The sequence below is a fragment of the Protopterus annectens genome, chromosome 3.part1 (assembly GCF_019279795.1).
Source record: "Protopterus annectens isolate FY-2018-M chromosome 3.part1, PAN1.0, whole genome shotgun sequence".
In the NCBI taxonomy this organism is placed as follows: domain Eukaryota; kingdom Metazoa; phylum Chordata; order Ceratodontiformes; family Protopteridae; genus Protopterus; species Protopterus annectens.
Window position 1 is genome coordinate 1,271,042,058 of NC_056732.1, and position 23,165 is coordinate 1,271,065,222.

At 41.4% G+C, this 23,165-nt stretch overlaps 1 protein-coding gene across 1 annotated transcript in view; it reads right to left on the bottom strand.

Annotated features, from left to right (window-relative positions):
• Nucleotides 1-23,165, bottom strand: part of LOC122798415 (1-phosphatidylinositol 4,5-bisphosphate phosphodiesterase gamma-1-like) — a 3,104,897-nt gene that overhangs the window by 214,332 nt on the left and 2,867,400 nt on the right. The window contains exon 28 of the mRNA XM_044067334.1: nucleotides 16,522-16,636. Coding sequence (XP_043923269.1) covers nucleotides 16,522-16,636 — 115 coding nt within the window. The remainder of the gene's footprint in view (nucleotides 1-16,521; nucleotides 16,637-23,165) is intronic.

The following is a 23,165-nucleotide window of genomic DNA, read 5'->3' on the forward strand; positions in this document are numbered from 1 at the left end:
AACGGCTGTCCCTTGTTGTGGTGACATGCCTGTTCCCACCATCGAAAATCCTGTTGTAGGCAGGGAATAAGTGGCATTACTGTTTCCAAACTGTGACAGTGTTGAGTCCAACACTACTAAAAACTCCTGATGTCCACCATGGCAGTAAAACTTAAAATCAAAACTTAAAATAAGCAGTCCTCAGTCTTCCTATAAGCACTTCCGGCAAATAAGCCTTCCTCAGATCGTATAAAAAGGACTGTTCAGCTTTTGTATTTATGTGATGTGATGCCTTATAAATACAAAAGCCGAACAGTCCTTTTTATACGATCTGAGGAAGGCTTATTTGCTGAAAGCGCTTATCGGAAGACTGAGGACTGCTATTTTAGGTTATATTCTTTTTATTAAAGTTTTGATTTTACTATTAAGTTTTACTGCCATGGTAGACATCAGGAGTTTTTAGTAGTGTTTGCCTTTTCTCTTCCTCATTGGTGTCCTTCACAGTGTAAGAAAGGTTTTTATGTGTTGAGTCCAAACACTTTTTAGGTACCCTTGTAATTTCCTCATATGCAGTCTAGCATATGGTATTAGTAGTATGCAGGATGCCATGAACCCCAAGGCCTGCAGAATTTTTCTTGCAGGGAGTTGGGTTTTTGTTGCCATCAATTAAAAGTACTGAGTCAGTTGTCTTTGCTTGTCTGGAGTGAGATAAGCCATCTGGGCCATTGTATTTAAGCTGGCACCCAGGAATATCATCTCTTGTGAGGGCACTAGTTTTGACTTCTTTTCGTTTACTGTGTACCCCAGGCAAATTAGCAATCTTTTTACAAATATCAGATGCTTTAGAAGAATGTCCTTGCTCTCTGCTTGAATAAGACAATCGTCCAAGTAGGGATATATTTGAATTCCTTTTTGTCTGCAAAATGCAATTACTGGTGCCAGGCATTTTGTGAAGACCCTGGGTGCAGTAGATAAGCCAAAGGGCAGTGCAGAGAATTGGTAATGCATTGTGCCAGCTATGAATCTGAGGTATCTTCTGCAATTTTGTTTGATTGAGACATGCAGGTATGCCTCTTTCAGGTCCAGTGTAACTAGCCAAGCCTTCTTGCCCAGCATGGGAAGAAGTTGCTGTAGTGTCAACATTTTGAATTTCGGAACATCCAGGTAAGCATTTAGAGTAGAGAGGTCCAGTATGGGTCTCCAGGCTTTGTCCTTTCTGGGGACCAAGAAAAGTCTTGAGTAAAATCATTGTCCTTGTTCCTGTTGTGGCACTTTTTGAATAGCTCTCATGTCCATGAGGGCTGTAATTTGTTTTTGTGCCTCTGCCCATTGATTTTGTGGCAGGTCTGGCATTCCTTTTGGCCTTGGTAGAGTGTGAAAGTGGAACCTGTAACCTTGAGACACAATATCCAAAACCCATTTGTCTTGGGTGATTATATGCCAATTTTGTGAAAAAAGAGCTAGTTTTCCCTCTAAGGGAGCTGCCAAAAGGTAAGTGCTTGGCATGTGAAGGGGGAAGTCATTTTGGCTGTTTCCTATAAGGTTGTGACTTGTCTTCTCCTCCTTTTGGGGTTGAAGGACCCCACTGTCGTGGTCTGTAAGAGCCTTGGGGCTGAGATCTGCCTCTTGGGCATCTGTATCTGCCTCTTTGTGGTCTGTCTGACACTGGAAAGGACCAATTTTTAGAATGCCAGTTTCTGCTAAATCGAAGTGGCTGTACCTGTAAGAAAGTCTTCACTGTTTGCATAGATTTTGCCTTATCCTCCATTTTCTTTAATACCTCTTCAGCCTTAACACCAAACAAGATATCATGCTGTAAAGGAGCATCCAATAATTTTTGCCTTAACATGATCAGGTAAACTTTGTTCTTTTAACCAAGCATGCCTTCGAATCACAGATCCAGTAACTGCGGCTCTACAAGAAGCCTCTAATGAATCAAAACCACATTGCAGAGTATGTTTTCCCACTTGTTCAGCTACATGCAATAAATCCTGCATTTCCTTATAATCAGGACCTTCTGAGCTTGTAAGCATTTTCTGTTTTAACAGAGACATTAAATACTGTTGGTATTTAAGCATGTGGAGCTGGCAATTTAAAGCCCTTACTGCTAAAGTTGCAGAAGTGTAAACTTTCTTCCCCCATCTATCTAATGCTCTAGAATCCCTGTCAGGATTTTTAGCAGTGGAAGCCTTTACCCCTTTGGGACCCTGGGAAATAGTTTCTGGGTCAGCAGCAGGGTTTTTATAAAGAAATTTGTGAGAGTCAGGGACTCTGTAGTACCTATCTGGCTTGACTGGTGCTGGGGGTAAAGAATCAGGGGTTAAACTGGATTCAGAGAACACATCATCCACAATATCAAACACAGGCGGAATAGCAAGGGGCCTGTGCTGAGGCAATAAAACAAACTCAGCCTTTTTTGGATTCTGAATAATCCTGGCTCTCCCAATGGAAATGCTCCCTCATGGTATGTAAAGTTTCCCCAAAAGAGTAATCCTCAGGAGGAGAGGCTGATGGGATTGATTCTTCAGCATCAGAGTCCTCATAGGGGGGTAAAGAGTATCCATGGTCTGAAGAGGAATCAGAAAAAATGGAAACCTGGTCAGAGGAACCATAGTCTGTATCCTTCCTAGGCCTTTTATCAGGAGGGGGATGGGAACCCCTGATCAGAGTAATTAGGTCTTTGGCCATTTTGAGCATCTGTTTTTTAGGCATGGAGGCCTGTCCAGGTGAATGCTGTACTTGTTTCTTTGTCTTTAATGGAGTTTTAGACTTGGTTGTGTTGATGGTAAGCTGTGAAGGTCTGAAAACACCCTCAGAAGCTGATGCCTGCTCAGCGGCTCCAGACCCATCTGAGGGGTTAATTTCCATAGGCCCAATACCTTGAGTTTCCAGAGGCCTAGAAATCTCCACGTGGGAGGTGGAGGTGGCCTGTGGCTCTGAGGTAGCAGGTGTTAGGGGCTGCAAAAGCACCTCACTGAGAACCGGCGACTGGCCTAGAAGAGGCTTCATAGTCAGTTTTGGACCTCAGATGCCTGTCCCTACCTTTGTCTTTGCGTTTTTTGTGTATTCCAGTCGTCGGTTGTTCCGACGGTATGGTATAATTGAACCTTCGGCCAAAATAATGGCGTGCAAAATCAAACCGACGTTTAATAGTGCACTTGTTAAATCTAGCACAAAACCGACAACTAGTGACGTCATGGTCTGGGCCTAGGATTGGAATACAGTAAGAATGAAAATCCTTATGAGGTATTTGCTTCCCACAAGAAATGCAATTATTAACTTTTACTGACATCGGTCAGAGGCAAGAAAAAGTTTCCCCAACGGGGTACTTAGCTTTACTGAAGACTTCAGTTCTGAAATTCGATTTCAAAAATCTCAGGAGTCGGCCGACCGGCACTTGCGAACTGCTTTTGCTTCGGGCACCGCGTGGCAAGAAAGACTGAAGAAAATGGCGTCAGCTGCATCTTATATACCCCTGGCCCACTGACGTCAGGGAAGAAGCGACAGCAACCGAAGCCGGACCAAGACTTTGGAACTCTGGCCGACTGTGGGACCGCCTGATGGCAGGATAACCCAAGTGTAATGACTGCAGCAGTGAAACACGATGAACATCTGCAGAGGCAAACCCTGCCCTAGACTAAGAAAAAAAGGAGTAGGTGGTAATGCTTTGTAAAGGTATGGACAGAGATCCAGGTGGCAGTTTCCAAGACGTCCCTGGTGGGAACTCCTCTGAGGAAGGCTGTGGAAGTGGAGGCTGCCCTAGTGGAATGGGTACGAATAGACTTAGGGGTGGAATAAGAGGTGAAGTTGGGAAATCGCACAAACAGGGAGTTCCAGGGGAAGGTCAAGGCATTCACCTTCCAAGCTAGGTGGTGATACTCCCTGCCACAGAATTTTTTTAGCTAGTGATTGAGGTGTGAATCAAAGAGATCCACCTCGGGAGCCCCCCACTCCTGAGTGATTTGCAGAAAGATTTTCTGTAGAGCTGCCATTCATGGGGTCCAGTACGTTTTTGCTTAGGTGGTCTGCCAGGGTGTTGCTGACCCCTAGTAGGTATTGGGCAATTAGGTGTAGACCCATGGAGGCAGCTGTCAGCCCAAGGTTCATGGCTAGCCTGCGCAGAGGGTAAGATTAGGTCCACCCCTGTTTGCTGATATACCACATTACTGTGTTGTCTGTTTTTATAAGGAGAACCCCTGGCCTGAGATGGGGTTTGAAGGATGTCAGAGACTTTTGTACTACCATCATATTTCTCTATGCAAAATGCTATGGTCGGGGTGAAGCATTTGGTGAATACTCTGGGTGCAGTAGATAAGCCAAAGGGTAGTGCAGAGAACTGAAAATGTTGTGAGCCTGCTCTGAAGTGCAGGAATTTACTAGAGAATTCCCTTATGGGGATGTGGAGGTAGGCATCTTTTAGGTCTAGGATCACTAGCCACGCATTATTTGTCAGCATAGGCAGCAGCTGCTGCAAAGTTAGCATTTTGAATCTGTGGACCACCAGACTGGTTGTTCAGAATGGATAGATCCAGGATGGGGTGCCAAGTGCCTTGTTTTCTGGGAACAAGGAATAGTCTGGAAAAAAGCCTTGCCTGTTTGATCTAAGGAGACAGGTTCTACTGCCCCCTGGGATATGACAGTTTGGACCGGTTTCAATGCCTCTGCCCACTGATTTGGAGGTAAGTCTGGCTACCCTCTTGGAATTGGGAGTTCGCTGAAAGAGATTTTGTATTCCTGAAAAATTATCTTTAAGACCCAATGGTCCTTTGTTACAGAAAGCCAATTTTCTTTGCAGAGGGAGAGCCTTTCTCCTAGCTTTTGGTGAGTGAAGGGAGGGCAGAGGGGGGAGAGAGAGTCATTGAGAGTTTTTGCCATAGAGGGGTGTCTTAGAACTCCCTGCCCTTGGGGTGGAACTGGTCCACTGTTTGCTTTTCTGCTGGCCCTGGGATAGCGGCCTGGATGGTCTGTCCCTGCGGGGCTTACCTTGGCCCTGTCTGCTAAGTGCAGGGAAGGACCAGTGCATGAGAGGGAAAGTTCCTGCTGAACCTGGGAGGTTGAACCTGAAAGAAATATTTTACTACTTGCATAGATTTTGCTTTGTCTTCCATCTTTTTAAGCACCTCTTCTGCTTTTACTCCAAACAAGCGGTCCTTATCCAGGGGTGCATCAATTAGTTTAGACTTGACATGATCAGGGAGAGGTTATTCCTTCAACCATGCATGTCTCCTAATGACAGATTCTGACGCTGCTGCTCTGCTAGAGGCTTCTAGGGCATCATATCCACAGTGTAATGAGTGGTTGGCCACTTGACAAGTAGAGTGCAGTAAATCTGCTAACTCTTTTTAACTGGCACAGTCAGGAAAGGTTGAAATCTTTTGTTTTAATAGTTCCAAGGTACGTTGTTGGTATTTTAACAAATGGAACTGACAGTTGAGTGCTCTGACAGCTAAGGTTGCAGAGGTGTATACTTTTTTACCCCATCTGCCCAGAGCTCTGGGATCCTTGTCAGAAGGAACAGGATTCTTGGCAGAACTAGCCTTAGCTCCTTCGGGTCCCTGTATAATGACCTCTGGGTCTGCAGCAGGATTTCTGTACAGGTACTTGTGAGAATCTGGTACCCTGTAATATCTGTCAAGTTTACTGGGAGCAGGTGGGAGGGCATCAGGACCTAAGTAGGATTCATGGAAAACACCATCCATCACTTTTAAAATAGAAGGGATTGCCAGGGGTCTGTGCTGGGCCAGGTCCAGAAACTCTTTTCTTAGACTGGGGGAAATCCTGAGATTCCCATTGGAAATGTCCCCTGCGGGTGTGAAGTGTTTCCCCAAAGGAAAGATCTTCTGGAGGGGAGGCAGAAGGGATAGATTCCTCTGCATCTGAATCCTCATAAGCAGTCAGAGGTTGTTGTTCCTCTTCAAAATCTGAACAGTCAGAATTCTGCTCTGTCATAATTTCTGGAGAAGGATGTCTTTTCCTTTTAGAAGTTGTGGCCTGACTACCCCTGAAAAGGGAGATTAGATGACCTGCCATTTTAAGCATTTGTGCTTGGGGTGGTGAAGCAGGGGCAAGATGGTGGCTAGAAGCAGATTTTCTAGGAGTGGCCTGGCTTCTAGGCCTAAGAGAATCAGTCAGTCTGAGAGAAATGGTAGTCAGATGAGAAGACATTGTTTTTGGTCTACATTCGGTAGTGTGAAAGGCCTCCTCGGAAACTGGTGCCTGCGTCGCGGCTCCTGACCCAACCGAGGCAGAGACAGCCAAAGCCTCGGAAGACAAAGAAGATTTCTGCAGCATACTGGACTCCGAAAGGGTCTCGGTAGAGGCCTGCATAGATATCAAATCAGGCATTGGGGGCTGCAAAAGTGCCTCATTGAATTCCGGAGAAGTGACAACCTGCTTAGCGGTCGAGTCATCAGAAGGCTTAGCCTTATATGGTCTGTCTCTATCTTTATCTCTGTGTTTTTTCAGAATGTCCATGGATTGTTGGCTGATGGACGCCATTTTGGAATGTGAAGATGGAACATGAAAAATACCAGTCTACAATAAGAACTCTACAGTGAATGGTTCTTACATTAAAGAGGGCAATGGGGGACGCCATGGTCTGGACCTAAACAAGTGACGCAGTAAGAATGAAAGACTTGGTGTAGGATCTGCTTTCCACAGGTGAGACAATTGTTAACTTTTTCGGACATCTGTTAGTGCAAGAAAAAAGGGTCCCCAACAGGGTACTTAGCTTTAGATGTTTTCAGCTGAAATTCAAACTCTGGTAACGACCAACCGGCACTCTTACGAACTGCTTTTGCTACAGGCTCCACGGCAAGAAAGACTGATATAATGACATTGCCTGCCTTGTTTTATAGCGCGAACGTCAGACTACAAGCTAGAATCGGAGGGGGGCTGCAGCCAACTGGCATAGAGAGTTAGGTGTGGTGTATGACAGAAGATTTCCAAAAACACTGAAAAGTAAGGTGTACAAAACAGTGGTGTGACCAGCACTACTGTGTGGTACAAAAACTTGGGCAGTAAAGGCAGAACAGATGAGGAAGCTAGAGGTGACAGAAATGAAGTGTCTGAGAGAGGTGGTAGGGACATATAAAGAAATAAGGACATAAGAGCAGAAGCCAAATAGCTCCAATTGCAGAAAAGATCAAGGAGGACATATTACAGTGATTTGTGCACATGTGCAGAAAAGCAGAAGACAATCTAGACTAGTGAAGATTTGGAACAGACAGGAAGACAGTTAAGAGGAAATAAGGTCATCCAGCAAAGAGGTGGATGAATTGTGTGAGACAAGATCTGCGGCAGTCAGGCATGAGTGTCGAAGAAGGCAGAAGTACAGCACTGAAGAGAGAGATGACAGTTAACACAACACCCTGACCTCATGTGGAAAATGGGAATAAGGGGGTTGATGATGATGATCTGCATGTTTACCAAATGGGACATCTTTGTAGGCCCAAATGAAGGAGGACCCATGGGAGTGCCCTCACCTTTTATTGATTAACTTTCACTGAATAAATGACAGGGAGATAACCATAGTTAATTTGTTTCTCCAGATCATCACTAATGTTCCCTGATTTAGTGACAGGGAGATGAGCACAGCTAATTTTTACCTCCAGACCTTCATTACATGATTCAACAACTTCTTAAGGTGGCTAGGCATAGTCAAGCTCCAGACAATCCACTTTGTGAAGGTTGGCACTAAAATCTCATAATGCTCTCTTTGACGTGGCTGTTGGTTGTGTACCTCTTCTGCTCATCTTCATCATCTGATGACAATCTGTGCCTCATTTTTTCAAGACTGAAGTGGTAGCACACAGCAGTTAAGCAGCTAAGGGCCATTTGTTTGTGGCGGCTTTCATTAATCCCTGATTTTGTGACCCCTCAACCTCTCCTGAATGTCTGATCTTACAACAGATAGACCTGTCATTCCTTGTGATTGACAGTCTTCAAAACTGGATGTTTCAAGCTTCACATGCCTTGTCCTTGTAGGTTGGAATGAAATGATGGTACTTGTGCCAGGTCTTCAGTCCTCTTCAGACAGTACAAACACCACAGCTGAAGAGCCTTAAGATATGATGAGAACTCTGCATGATCAATCATTTTACGTATCTTAGACATCAAAAGTAAAACATTTACAACGGCAGAAGTTACAAACGACGAAAACCAAACACCAAAACAATGGGAGAGAAATCCTTGATAAATTACCATAGAACCAAACAAGGAAAGAGGTCCCACTAACAAATAGAATACAAACTGAGTGGCAAAAAAAGGAGTGAGGACTACAGGGGCAAGTGTACACCTCTAGCATGAAGTGTGACTATGTGACAGAACAGGTACAGGCACCTCAAAGTGCAGCAGAATTTGCCAAGTACTAAGTGGAATAATACAAACTTAAGATCTTCCTGAAGCTGACAGGAAGAGAGTTCATGTTGGGATGGTTTTAAGGTCTGCCTATATCAGGACTTCTAACAGCACATCACAGAAAAGGAAAGCCTTGCTGGTGTTTGGAAATACTACTATCAGAGTAATAACCCAACTGTGTTCAAATATCTTCAACTTTACTTCTTTAAAAAAAAGTAATGTCTACGACACCCTTGTGTCTACCCTAGTATATAGAAAAATCCTGCTGGTGGAGAAAGCTAACATTTCCCAGTGACCACCAAACACTGGTAGCTCTGCTGCTGCTTCTACTGACTGCTTCTGATTAAAAACAAGCCATGGAAAGCTTGAAGCCTGCAGTGCTAACTACCTTAAAAGGGAAAGGCATTACAGCAGGCAGCAGTGGCAGTAGTATGCCTGAAGAGCTAGGCAGTCCTAGTTCAAGTATGAGAAAGCTGCCCTAGAAACTCTGATATGGAAGATGACTTAGTGATGGAAGGAAGCAGGCTACCGAACCTCCACAGTCTTGTACTTTTACTTCAAGCACTTAACAGTGTTGAAGCCCAAGAAAGACTAAATTTGGGCAAAGCTTATAAACCTTTTCCCAAGGGAAATAAGAAAGCTAATGTTACATTTTGCAGAAGTAAAATGACAGAGATGTGGGTCATATTACTAATTTGATTGAAGGTTTAGATGTCCACTACAGCAGTACTAACCTCCCATCACATGAAGTTTAAGTCATTCTGCCAAGGAGGGTAACACTCTTGAGGAAACATTTCATAGTAAGGTCTGAAAACAACAGTGGGTGGGACAAGCTGAAATGGCAGAGGCATGTTTCTTAATGGAAGCAAATGAAAGACCTTTGGAGTAGAGCTCTGTAAGACAGGAAATGATTAGAGGCAATTTGACCTGAAAAGGCTGCCACTCCTTGGCCATACACCAGTGAAAGAAACCTTATCTATTTGGATATGTATAATTACTGGTGCTTGATTTTTTTGCTTGTTTTAGAGGATTTGTAAAATGTTTTCTATAAGTATGAGAATCGTAGCATCTACCCTGTCAGCTTCAGAGAAACTAGCTCGGGGTTTACAGTGGCTCCACTGTTCTGGGAGTGGAGATCCACCTCCAGTGGCAGCATCCATGCTTTATCCCTGGCTATGCTGTGGAGCATGGAGAACCAGTGCTGTCTGGGGCAAATAAGTGCTATCACAATCTTCCTAAGCCTGTTCTTCCTGATTTTCTGAAGTACCCTGGGGATGATTGGCAGAGAAAAGGAAGGCACACAGAAAAAGGCCTGCCCAAGAGAAGAGAAGGCATCACTTTTCAAGGTCTGACTTACTGGGACCCATGAGCAAATCTTTCTAATTTGGCTGTTTTAATCTGAGGGGAAAGATTTACCTCGAGCATGCTGCTCTTGTCTGGCAGTATGCAGAATATTGCTCTTCCAAGCATCCATTCATGAGGGTCAAACACAGAACTGTGAAGTGTCTCTTCCCAGGTAGTTATGTCAAAAGATGCAGCCCTTTCCCCTGAGCCATCTCCAAAATCTGCATGGCCAAGCACACAGAATAAGAGCAACTACCCCCTTGTTTGGTGATGTACTACAACACAGTGGTATTGTCTGTCCTTCACAGCAGCAAGCACAGTGATAATCTTTCTTTGAAGGCCACAAGGGCCTTCTGCACTCCCATCATTTCTTTCAAACTGATGTGCTTCTTCATGAATGTGTTGATTCAGCTGCTTTGTACCTTAACATCCCCTAAATGGGCACATAGGTATGGTTTGCGGCACTGGTAGTGACAGTGAGCACTGGAAACTTTGAAGGGGTTTCCTGGGTTCAGACTGCAGAATTCTATTCATCAAAGGAACTCCTTCATAATACAGGGAAGAAGAGGGACCTAGAATTACAACGACTATTGATGCTGGCACCGCACATGTTTTTCAGGTACCAATGGATTTTTCTCATATGTAGACTAACAAAGGGTATTGTGAGGATGCATGAGAACAGAAGCCTGAACATTCCTCTGGCTGGTATGGCCAACTGATACCTGACAGCATGGCAATACTGGGTAAGGAACTGAATTTCTTCCACAAGGAAGGAAGGAATGTGTTTGATCCCTCGCATCCAACTCTGCCCCCAGAAAACTTACCTTGGAGGAGGGTTGGAGGTTGAACTTTTTTTTAGGTTGAGAGTAAAACCCTGATTTGACAGGCAGTCCATGGTCATTTGGAGGGAAGTACCTAGTTCCACCACAGTACTTGCCTGAATGAAGTAGTCTTCCCTTTAAGGGTAAATGTGGATGCCTTTGTCCTGCAGAAAGCTATTACAGGAGCCAAGCATTTGGGACAAAAACTTCTCAGAGGAGTAGAAAAGTCAAGACAAAGCACAGAACTAATACCTAGTACCCTGAAGAAAAGGTACTATCCTCGTTTCTGTGTGTAGGGATGTGGAGATAGGCATCATTCAGTTGATCACGACTGCCTGGGGAGAATAACGAGTAAGACTTCTGAAGGGTTAGCATTTTGAATTTTTAGACCAGAAGGAATTTGTTTACCTCTGAGAGGTGCAAGATGGACTTCTAGGATCCCCCCTTAGTTGAGCCAGAAATAATCCAGAGTAAAATCATGTTGTTATATCCTTTGGGGGGGGGGTCTACAGATGCCTGTTGTAAGAGGTCTTGAACTTGAGCTTGTGCCTCTTTGAGTTGCCCTTCTGGAATTGTTGGGATACATGAAAATAGTTTCTGCTGAATTTAGGTAGTGGATCCTATAGAAAGTCTTTTGATTTTCTTTTTATTTCAGTCTCTTAAAGGCACTTTAGGATTGGGGTCCAAAGAGGAAATCCTTGTCCAGACAGTATCAAGGATTTCTGCTTTTAAGTGGTCAGGAAGGGGCTGTTGCAAGAGACAGGCACATCTTCCTGATGACTGCTTACAGAGCATCAAAGCCAAATTTGAGAGAGTGGTTGGGAACCCAGGACTGGCACTGCAGAGATCCAGCAATTCTTTTTGGAAAGCCTTGTCTTATATTGTCCTCTAGCTTTTGTTTCATTTGGTCCAGGAAGTATTAAGGTTTGCATGGCTTGGGTAGGTGAAGTGTAAACTTTTTGCCAACTCTGTCAAAAGCTTCTAACTTCATTATCATTTGGCAAAGGATTCTTGGAAATGTGGCCCTTGGTTCCTACACAGTTCAATGAGACCATCTCAGGATCTATCACTGTTTTTTTTTTTTTTTTTTTTTTTTTTTACAGAGTTACTTGTGGGGAACCAGCACTCTGCAGAAATGATCAAATTTTCTGTGGGAAGGAAACTGGGAGACAGGCTGCAGGGATTTGTCCTGGATGACATCATCTACTACTTCCAAAACTGAAAAACAGAAAGGGGCTTGTGATCAGGCAGGGTCAATAAATTGCCTGACCCCCCTTCTTGAATTAAGGATAATCCTTAGCCTCTCAAATGAAGGACAATATCATCTTCTGCAGATTCTCTCCAAAGGATAGGTCTTCAGGTGGTGAAGCTAAAGCAAGAGCATCTTCTATCTCAATTTGGATATATGAGCATGCTGAAAAGTTGGTGTACATATGCCAGTTGGTCTTCAACAGTGTCACAGGAATTTAAGGACTACTGAGGAGAAAGATTCTCTTCTCTTTTTGCAGTCAGAGCTCAGTTTTCTAGACCTAATAAATTCCATGAGGACTTAAGCTAACCTGTATAAGCTTTGCAGGTAGGCCTGCAAGTGGGACTGACGCAGAAACAAGCAAACAACAGACTTTAGGTTTTGTCTTAGGACTACTACATGGTGGATTGTCAGCTGGGGCAGTCGTACCTGATCTCCCAAAATCTCTACCTCCCCCTCAGTAACCAATATCGGGGTGTCAAAAGCCAGTGCCTACCAAGCAAGTCAAAACCTACCTGACACAGGCTAAACTCAGCCTGAGCAGACAGATGGCACCAATGACATGGCCTCTACACAGATCTCACCAGAAGCCTTTGTAGAATGCTTGGTTGTCAAAGGGGGCTGTGAAGGAGTTTCAGCTCCTTCAACAATCTTAGGCCCAGGAAGGCTATCAGAAACAAAGAAGCTGTCATTCAGCTCTGTAATTAGCTCTTCATTTGGATGCTTCTCCTTCCTCTTACTTGGGAGATCTACGTAGACTATGACAGATGCCAACACTCACTCTATTTTCCTAAATATTTTTTCAGAGACTTGTCCCTAAGCATTACATCCCTAGTTAAAGTAGACACACTGTGGACAGCTGGACATGTTGTACTCCAGGCCCAGGCAGGACAAACACAGTACAAGCCCTGGCGGAGGATTTGCTTTCCATACTCTAGACTACCACTGGACTTATTTGAAATTAAAGATACAGTTTAAACAATATATAGGGTGTTGGAGATGCAAACAAAGTGGAAGTTAATTGGTTACATATGTTTTATGACTGTAGATTACTTAAAGCATATTGGGATAAACTTAATTACTTTATGCAAACTGTTTTTAATGACAAATTCCAGTTAACCAAATCCTTGATTTTGTTCCATGTACTGATCCCTACATGTGTTCCCAGATCAAAGTATTCTCTCCTATGAATTTTACTGGCTATAGACGTAAAGCGATTACTATAAACTGGAAGAAAAACATTTCTCCTATGTTTAAAGGATACAAGCAGATAGCAGTTAATGTTTCTCAATGAGAACCAACTACAATCAAGATGAGAACAGTTAGAAACACTACATACTATAATTCTTGGAAAAAAGTCCTTGAGATACTGGAGAAAACTGACTAATTCAATATGATACAGAATGTATTCTAAATGATAATACTGTGTCGACTCAAGTAGACACCTTTGTAAATATTTTTGTTTTCTTTTAAACTATTGCTATGAAGTACTGCTTAAAATTTTATTGTTATTTTGTTTGCTCATATTAATTCAAGGAAAAAAATGTTTACAGCAAAAAAAAAAATAGCAGTAGTAAACAGAAGTTACTCACCACCACATTTAACTTTGTTGCTTAATCTCTGGCCTTGGACCACTCCATGTACTGACAGTGCTAGATGCTTTGAACACCAATGGCAAGAAAGAACTGAGGAAATAGAGCAGGCTGACAACCTTTTACCCCAACATCTTGACATCAGATGGAAGGGAGTCTACCAGGCATGCTGGAGGTGGTGGTAGGGGGACCAAGTCTCTGGCATTCAGACCAGCATTGGTAGGAAATCCCAAAGGCTATTACTGCAACATTGAAGCAAAATGAAAATCTGCTTTTTTCTTATATGATTTGTCTCCAAGTGCATACTGACCATCAAGTCCCCCATCCCCCAAATGGACATGGGTCATTTGTTCCTGTACCTAGGAACTTTAACAATAATAAGACCAAGAGCTTTCTGGAAGGGGCTGTCATTCTGGCAGCCTTAAGAATACTTTATGCACTTGTTGGTATCCTGGCAATGAGGGTGTTTAGTAATGGCATAACATCAACTCCAGGCAAGGGATTTACAACCTATGTCACTGCAGATGCCCATCCTCATGTGACTGCATGCTTCAATATATCTGAGCTGAAGGTTAATACCAAGTGGTGGCTTAGTGAACCTAATGCTGGTACCCAGTCTGTACATTTGCATCACCATCCTTCTTCTGAAGGATTGTAGCTGTATGTCAGCGCACCACCACCATCCTCCAAGATGGGCACACCTATTCTCCATGCCAGTTCTGGCAAGTGCCCAGGCCCCTAATCGAACTTGTGTCACCAAAGCCAGGCTTTTATCCTCTACACCATTAGTGCTGCAAAACTACAGAAAAGACACAGTGCCCCCCCTATTCAAAACAGTCACTTAAGCCTCCCTATACAAAAAAGGTATATGATGCACTGCAAAGATGAAGACTGCCCTGTTGCACTGTCACTTGAAATAACCAAGATTTTTCTTAGCAGATAAATCTTTTACTATTAACTATGAAATGCACATAGGCACCTTGCAGTCACCCTGGACATAATCCTTTAATGTTTTCAAAACATCTCCAACTGCCTGTGACAGACAAGCCTCTACAGATTATACCACCACTTATCAGTCTAAATGTCCACACCATTTTAAAAACTATTACCAGAATGCAGTTGGTTAAAGGAGCACAGAATTTAGCTGCAACATAACACAGCAGCTTACCTCTTGTCTCTGTTCTGTCGTAACAAAACTTTATTTATCAAATTAAATCTTTACTTACCTGGCCCTAAACATCCTGGGGATCACTTTTGTGTGTCTGCTTGACAGTGGCATAGGAAAATAACTTTCTTGGGTGGCGTAAGCCAGGGAACCTTGTTGGCTAGACTTATGTAGGCCCTTGGGCAGATAGCCTCGTACCTACCTATGAGTCATCAAATTTTCTTAAATTTTCATGCTGCTCCCTCTGCAATGAATGGCGCAAACAAGCAACTAGAGTTATGACCACAGACAAGACTATTCTTCCTCTTCTTTCGGCTGCTCACGTTAGGGGTCGTCACAGTGGATCATCTGTTTCCATTTCTTCCTGTCCTCTGCATCCTGCCCTGTCACACGAAACACCTGCATGTCCTCTCTCACCACATCCATAAACCTTATCTTAGGCCTTCCTCTTTTCCTGTTACCTGGCAGCTTCATCTTTAGCATTTTTTTATATACTCTGCATCCCTCCTCAGCACATGTCCAAACCAAAGTAATCTTGCCTCTCTGGCTTTGTCTCCAAACTTTCCAAACTAGGCTGACCCTCTAATATACTTATTCCTAATCCTGTCCACCCTCGTCATACCCAGTGCAAATCGTAACATCTTTAACTCTGCCACGTCCAGCTCTGACTCCTGCCTTTTTTCAATGCCACTGTCTCCAGCCCATATAACATAGCTGGTCTCACTACCCTCTTGTAGACCTTCCCTTTCACTCTTACTGGTACTCGTCTGTCACAAATCACTCCTGACACTCTTCTCCACCCAATCCATCCTACCTGTACTCTCTTCCACACTCACCATTACTCTGAACTGTTGATCCCAAGTATTTAAACTCATCCACCTTCGCCACCTCTACTCCCTGCATCCTCACCATTCCTCTAGCCTCCCTCTCATTCACACACATATATTCTCATCATCTAAAATAACTGCTGTCTTACTAAGGAAATCCTTTTCATTGTTTTGCAGGAATTACTGAGCTATTAGAATGGAAGTAAAAAACTTCTAAGAGCTGAAAAGCATTTTTTCTTACATTGCTAAGGGCTTTGCAACAGGACAGAATGGACCTTTATCAGTACAAATGTCTAGCTGAAAAAATTAAATTGCAAAGCATACAGTTATCAGACTGAAAACTGTAAATGAAAATAACTGGGAGGAAAGTAACATGTATCTACTTAATCAGACATAAAATTTCCTGACAGTGAGTGTTTTATGGAATCATTCAACTGTAGCACCATTCCATGCAGTACACCAACTGATATGTCTGCAAGCCACTCTGAAAGTAGAGCGGCTGTGCTATCACACAGAAGTGGAGCATATAAAAAGTCAAAAGCTACCCATCGCCATGAACGGTTAGGCACGAAAAGTAAAAATCCGATTAATAACACATACACATCAGTAAATAAGTATTATTTCCAGTTAAGCACATACCTAAAACAAGGAAGGACTTTTAAGAATGTTTCCATACACCTCAAAAACTCAGTAAATTAGAACATTTTTAAATTATCAAAATAGCCATTCAAGCAAGGAGTAATGCAGCAAATCTAAATCAACTCTCAAACTTCCAGTATTACAAAAATCTGCCCCACTGTTCTACCTTTTGATCTATGCAGTCTACATTCTTGTTTCTTTATGATCCCTTATTACTTCTAATACTTTTTAATGTTAGGAATATTTCCTTTAAAAAATAATATGTTGGGTCATCTTCAGTAACTTAAAACAGTTTTGTTTTATTTAAGGTGACTGAGACAGCTAAATGAGTGGAGGTCGTGGTTGGAATCTCAAAAGGCAAACCCAGATGTACTGCATCACAATCAGGAATCCATTTAATCTTCTGTTTTTACCATTTTATGTCATCCCTACAAAAAGGACATGCATTTCCAATAATCTATAAAGTTTCTAAAATTCAACAAATAAACTTCTAAACTCTGTTTTGATCCGACAGATTGCATATACATTTGACAAAATAACAACTTACGCACAACTTCTGTTTTGTTCTTGCTGTTGTCATACTCCGCTCCACACACCTCTACCTCTACAAAGGGACAAACAATACTTCTTCCATTCTTGGGCAGATGACGTGCTCCAAGGATCTGAAAGAAGAAAAGCAAACAGATCAGCAAATGTAAACAAATGGATCTCATGAGATAAGGAGATACATAACTGACTTTACCTCACAGTAAGGTGTTTATAACCACCGGGGAAATATATATGTCTTATGCAGGTTGCACTCAAAGGAATCCAAGTGAAGGGTCACTAAATGGGTGCATCTTTTCTATAAACTGGAATCTGGCATTATCCTAGGAGAGTGAATGCTCAATGCTGGCACTATAACATGACATCACATGCTGATTACATAAATGTGCCTAGCCCCCGATTCTGCCAGTTTGGACCTACTACCAAATACACTTTTCCAAACATCAAGAAGTAACAATGAAGAGTTCACACCTACAATCTAACAGAGGCATCAAATCTACTCAACTTTAAAGGAACTTCAAAGGAAGGGGCAGTCCAAGCACAATGGGACATGAAGAAGACATATGAGACTCAATTGAGGGTCATTTAATAAATCAACATGCTGTAAGCACATATCTGCTACATCTAACAGCAGTGACCCTTCTTGATGGATGAAGTTAGGGTGAAGCCAAAGCAATATAATCACTGTTGTTGTAAGGTGTATGTAAAACTTCCCAGCTAAGTGGTGCACTACACTGCAGTAAGGGCACACTAAGCTCCTTGCTGCAAGTGATTCACTTGCACTCCCTTCTGGTGTCACCAGTGTAACAAGCCAAGCTGGCTCCCATCTTTACACATGATGGGTGAATTGGCGATGGCCTCTCACTCCCATCCTTCTTCTTGTGGCTGTTACAACACCTGTGCTGCTAGCTGAACATGGGTCATCTGGGATAGAGTAACTGCTTTATCACTTTTGTACCACAGAACTGGGTAGTGGCTATATGTTGTAGCATGTAAGGTAGACAGCATGCCCAAACTCAAATCAGAATCCACAAGGCGGTGCAGTGATAGGGAAGTTAACCTGCTTAATCTCTCTCTCAAACAGCTGCATGCCTCACACAACTGTACACAGGTACCCAAACTGCAATGCTACTGGACAGCCCGCATTAGCTATCTTGCAGAACCTGTGAAACCATTTCAACTCTCCAACTCAAAACTCAGCATTAGACTACTACAGTTTGTCTATCCATTTTTCACTCAACTATTTCCTTAGCTTCTTTACAAATTTCAGTAAAATCCTCGGTTAAGCAGTGTTGCAGTGATGCAATGTAGAGATGTTTCTTAATGCAATTCTATTTCATTTAAATGTTTCTTGATCAGCAAGAACAGGTCTAGGAATAACGATAATTTAGAACAGATAAAGTAATGAATATGCAAGTCTAAGTTAATATTTGCATACTGACCAAAAATGCGAGCTTAGTACTTGTCATTAAAAAACACAAATTACAGTTTTTTAAAATAAACACAGAGTAATCCAAAACAACACCTGAATATCCAGTTTGAAGACGGCACCCCACCATCTAAGTTATGTTATAAAAAGCAGCGAGGAGACCACGACTCGAACAAGGCAAAACGTTTAATGACAATTCATCACTAAGGCACTAATTCACAGTGCAAAAATGTTACATAAACTACTCAATTCCTGCCTTCCATTAAACTTCACCCCCCTCCTGTGCATTATTTTGCATGTAATATTGTTCCCATAAATTCCATTTATTACATCGCCCCACTATATTAACATTCTCTCTCTAATTATTTGCTCCCAGCACCTTGGTTCTTTAGGCAGTCTTCTCCAATGAATTCCAGCCCATCTCTTGCCTATTTTCTGTACTCCTACTTGCAGTTATCCCTATTGACAAAATCTCATTTATCCATTCCTTTGTTTGCTCTTTCCCTTTTCTAAAGATCCCAGATTCTTTTCTCTCTCTTGTAATCTTCAATATTTCAAATAACGGTTTAGACTTTGATTTCCACTTTCTAATTATTGATTTTTTTTTGGCAGTCAACAGAATTAAACTTAGTAAGGCCTTACTGTTAGGCAATTTTAATCATGTGTCCAAGCTCAAAATAATCATTTCCTTACTTACAGACATATAGTTCCCAAACATTTCTGACAGAGTATTCTGAAGACAATTGTTTTAAAATCTGCCAGCTCATTACACTCCCACAAAACATGTTCCCATTTACCTCTTTTTTCTTCATCACACCAACATCTGACATCTACTACAGGAAAATTCTTTAAAGTGTGCCTTTGGTATAAAAATACCTATGCAAACACTTCCAAGCAACATTTTTAAACCTTCTGGACTTTGTTGCACAATTGCTTTCAAAAAATAGTTGCTTAACAGCAATCATTCTAAACTCATGCTTATTATCTAAATACTCCCTTATTTTCTTTTTAGCAGATGTTCCTCCTCTTGTCCAGTGAGATCCACCTTATTTTGCAACACTTTAACCTTTGACAGCCCCTTTAAATAATTTCTATTGCTTCTTAACCATATCCCTTTTACTTGTACCCTATTTTTAAACTCCATTTTCACTTTATCCCACTCACTAGCTATCCCTTATGAAGAATTTTCTATCTTTTCTATTACTTCTTGAAAATTTTCCACCATCCACTTCTTGAATTCTTCTCTTTTTAACAATTAGGTAGGAAACCACCAGTATCTCATATTTACTTCATTACTCTACATTTTTTTTCTTAGTTTTCACTGGTGTATGAGTTGAAATAGGTATAGGATGTTTGCTAAAGTTTTCAAGTAAATGAACACAGTCCTGTGAAATAAAATTATATCCAGTCTATCCCAGTTATTGTACCTTGGGGAATAACATGTAAATTTTAACAGAGTTCCAGCCAGTGAATTCACGCTTTCCATACCAAATATTTTCAAAATTTCTTCAGAAGTGCACCATCGCTTGTTGCATTTTCCCTTCTAGGTCTTCCTGATACATCATCATTACACCAAATCATGTTCTAGTCCCCTGTTATTCTTATAACTAATATTCCATGATGTAAGCTGATTACTTCCCCAAAACTTTCTTAATCTCCATAACAGCAGTTTTTTGGTGGAATGTAAAAACACAATCTAGCATAAACGTCCTCCCTTGCCAATAGCCACTAAATACCAAAAATCTGCCATTATTGTCTTTTTTCTCTCCTATCACTATTACAGCCCCTATAACAATCATTATCATATTACTCCCCTTTTCCTTTGTCCCTGATATTCTGCTGAATATATATCCTGAAATCATTTATTTGCCAAATTCACATGCTCATTTATTTCCAAATGTGTATCCTACAGTATCACTATTTGCATTCTGCATTTTTAAATATAATTCACACTCTTTCCTTTTTTACCTGTAAGGCCATTTACATTCCTATTATGTTAAAATGCTACTGCTCCCATCTATTATATGTTAATTTTTTTAATGTGTATTTCTAACTTATGTCTTCCATGCACACACTGTATGTCAAGCTGATCTTTTATATAGTTGTTTCTTATCTCCATATGAACCTATGTCACAACTTTTTTAAATACTTTTTGCTTAAATAAAAACCCTCAAACAAAAAACTAAATGCATTTTAAGAACTCCATCCCTTACTGACTTAGAACAAACAGAACCATGTACATTTTCAATAAAGGAAAATTAACCCTCAATTACTGTCCAAATCAACAGCTGCACACACAGGCATTAACTAATCTAAAATTAAGGTAACCCATGTTAAAGTTAATGTTATAGCCTATGTTCCCACTTACACGGATTGCTATCTGTTCTTTTATTAGCTCTATTCCTCTTCCTGATGTGAAAAACAGCCTCATACTTTCAAAAGATATTTACGTCTAGCCCTAAGAAAAAGTGCACTTAGCTACCTTTAAGTAAAGCTAAATTATCAACTGTTCTATTAAATATGTTACAGTACTAAGGCTGTTGGGAAGGATACTATCTCTTGTTCACTTTCCATAATTTCAGACTATTTTTTACTGAACTTCTTGCCATTGTACTTTTAAATGTTGCATTTTCCTCAACAAAGAATGTTCAAAACTCTCAATATTATCTGCTTGCACCTGCAGACAGTTTGAAAATACTTAAAACAAGTCGGAAATGAGAAAAAAAGGCAACTAACAACTCTGCAGATTCATGAAGGAATCTCTGTAAATTTTACTCCGATCACAATGGAAAAATTCCTGAGGCCAACTACCCTTACCTGCAGACTTAATTTCCCGCTGAGAGCATTTGCTAATTAAAAACATGCTAATATCTTTCTAAATGAAAGACATGAAAATGATTGTTTCTTGCATCAATTTGTCTTATTTATTCAAACATTTCTGCTTATAAAAACTTATTTACAGCATAACATATCCATATGTAAGAACTAGTCTAGCTACTCTTGCAAGCCATTTTGATCCTAGCCAATTTCTATTTTGATGCTTGAATTAACTTAATTCATTAATTAAGCCAAGGGCATTGATATAGAAACATACCTTTGTAAAAAATGGGAAATTATTATTTTAATTCTACAATGCTAGTACTCTTTTACAACCCCCCCACCACACAATATCACATTATATTAACTGAAACGTGTTAAGAAAAAAACACTTGTTTACTTTAATATCTTTAACAGAACTTGGTGTAAATCCCTATCTCATCAGGTGGGTGACCAACTGGCTCACTGATAAGACCCACAAGGTCAAAATGGATCCCACTACCTCGGATAGCAGACCTGTCACTAGTGGTGTCCCCAGGGATCTGTCCTAGAACCCTTATTGTTTGGCATCTACTTCTCAGAGGTCCAAGCAAAGACAAAAGGTCTGTGGCTGACCAAATCTGCAGACGATTATAAGTTGGGTGCTGTCATTGACTCCCCAAATGATGTTAACATACTTCAAGAGGGTCTCACAGCAACAAATGACTGGTGCCAAAATCATGGCCTTAAGTTAAATGCAAAAAAAAAAAAAATGTATTATCATACCATTCAGCAAAAAGACGGCCCCTACTGATTACCATATTAGCAGCAACCTCCTTAGCACACAACCTGTGGTGAGAGACCTGGGCACACAAGCTGACAACAATCTTACATTTGACCATCATGTAGCAGCAGTGACCAGAAAAGCCTTTTACTTGGTTCATCTCATAAGTAAAGTGACGGCATCCAGAAAAAAGGAGGTTATCATCTCTCTGTGCTCCTCCCTCATTAGGCCAATAATTGAGTACAATGCCCCGTTTGGTATTTACCTCTACAAACACCTGCACCAACTGGAAAGGCCACATAAATACTTCACAAAGAGAATCCATGGCCTCTAACACCTGTCCTATGTGGACAGGCTCAAATCACTATCACTCTACTCTGTATCGTACAGATTGTTCAGAGGTGACCTGTGTCTCGCCTACAAGGCAATCTCAGACCCTGCTCTACTAGAGATGCTCCATAGCCGTAAGTCTAACTCCTCGAGTAGTACCTGATCAAAAGGCTTAATTCTAATATGTGACATTAACAAAACCTGCTGGACAAACAGGTTTGTTTCCCAGAGGGTGCCCCATCTCTGGAAAAGACTCCCCACACACATCAAGCAAAGTACGTCACTGACCCTCTTCAAGCGCAACACTGATGAGTAGATGGGCAACCACAAATTTGTTGCAGGGGTTCCACCTGTGTCCCTCACTGATGGGGTGACAGGTGCCGATTGTGGTCTCTTTTCTGGGGATAAACTCTTGGCTAGGCTTGTAAGGGCCCCAGAGCCATTAGCCTAGCAATTTCCTATGATCCTATGAACATACACAACAGTCGCTGAAAAAAATGTCCCTCACATTTAAAATACTTAACTGGACCCCATACAAAATTACATGCAGTTTATATACATATCACGCATACTTCATACAATGTTAGGCACAAATACTAATAAGATTTTACTTGTTGTTACTTCTTTTTCCTTTTAGTGTCCTTCTAAATATTAATGACAAAAGGGAATAAATGTTAAACGTCTGGGTGGACTGCAAAGTAGTCAACAAAATTCCAATCTTTCAGAGCCACATTTTCATTGAAAGCTATATTTCACAAATGTGAATGACGTTTTATAGTCTCCAATTTATTCACTATTTCCAGTGTTGCTGGTATTCTTCCTGATCATCGACTCCCCAAAACACCAAACTCTGGCTCAAGTTCAAGATACTCACAATTCTTCTAGTCAACTCCTGTACTTTTTTGGTCTCTCAAACGTTTTCCTTTGGGAAATGAGCTTTACTATCAGAAGAACAAGCAGCAGAATCTCCTTCAGCTTCCAGGCTCACTTTTTGTTAAATACACTATTTCCTCCTTAGCCTATTCTGCATCCAAAAATGTCTTTGATCATCTAGGAAAAGAAATATTCTGAAAACAACTAGATACAGTAGCTTGAATCTCACATCTGGCTCTCGACATTCCTCGACTGCTGGCATGAATTTGCTTCTGTTCTGCCTGGTGTACAGTGAATAATCATTTTCCACAAACACTTTGCTGTCTCCAGTTTTTAATACTTTTTCCTTTCTACCACAGTTTTGACAGAATCAGCCCTTTCTGTTGGTATGATTTCATCTTTACTAATATAGGTCTTGGATGCTTTCGAACAG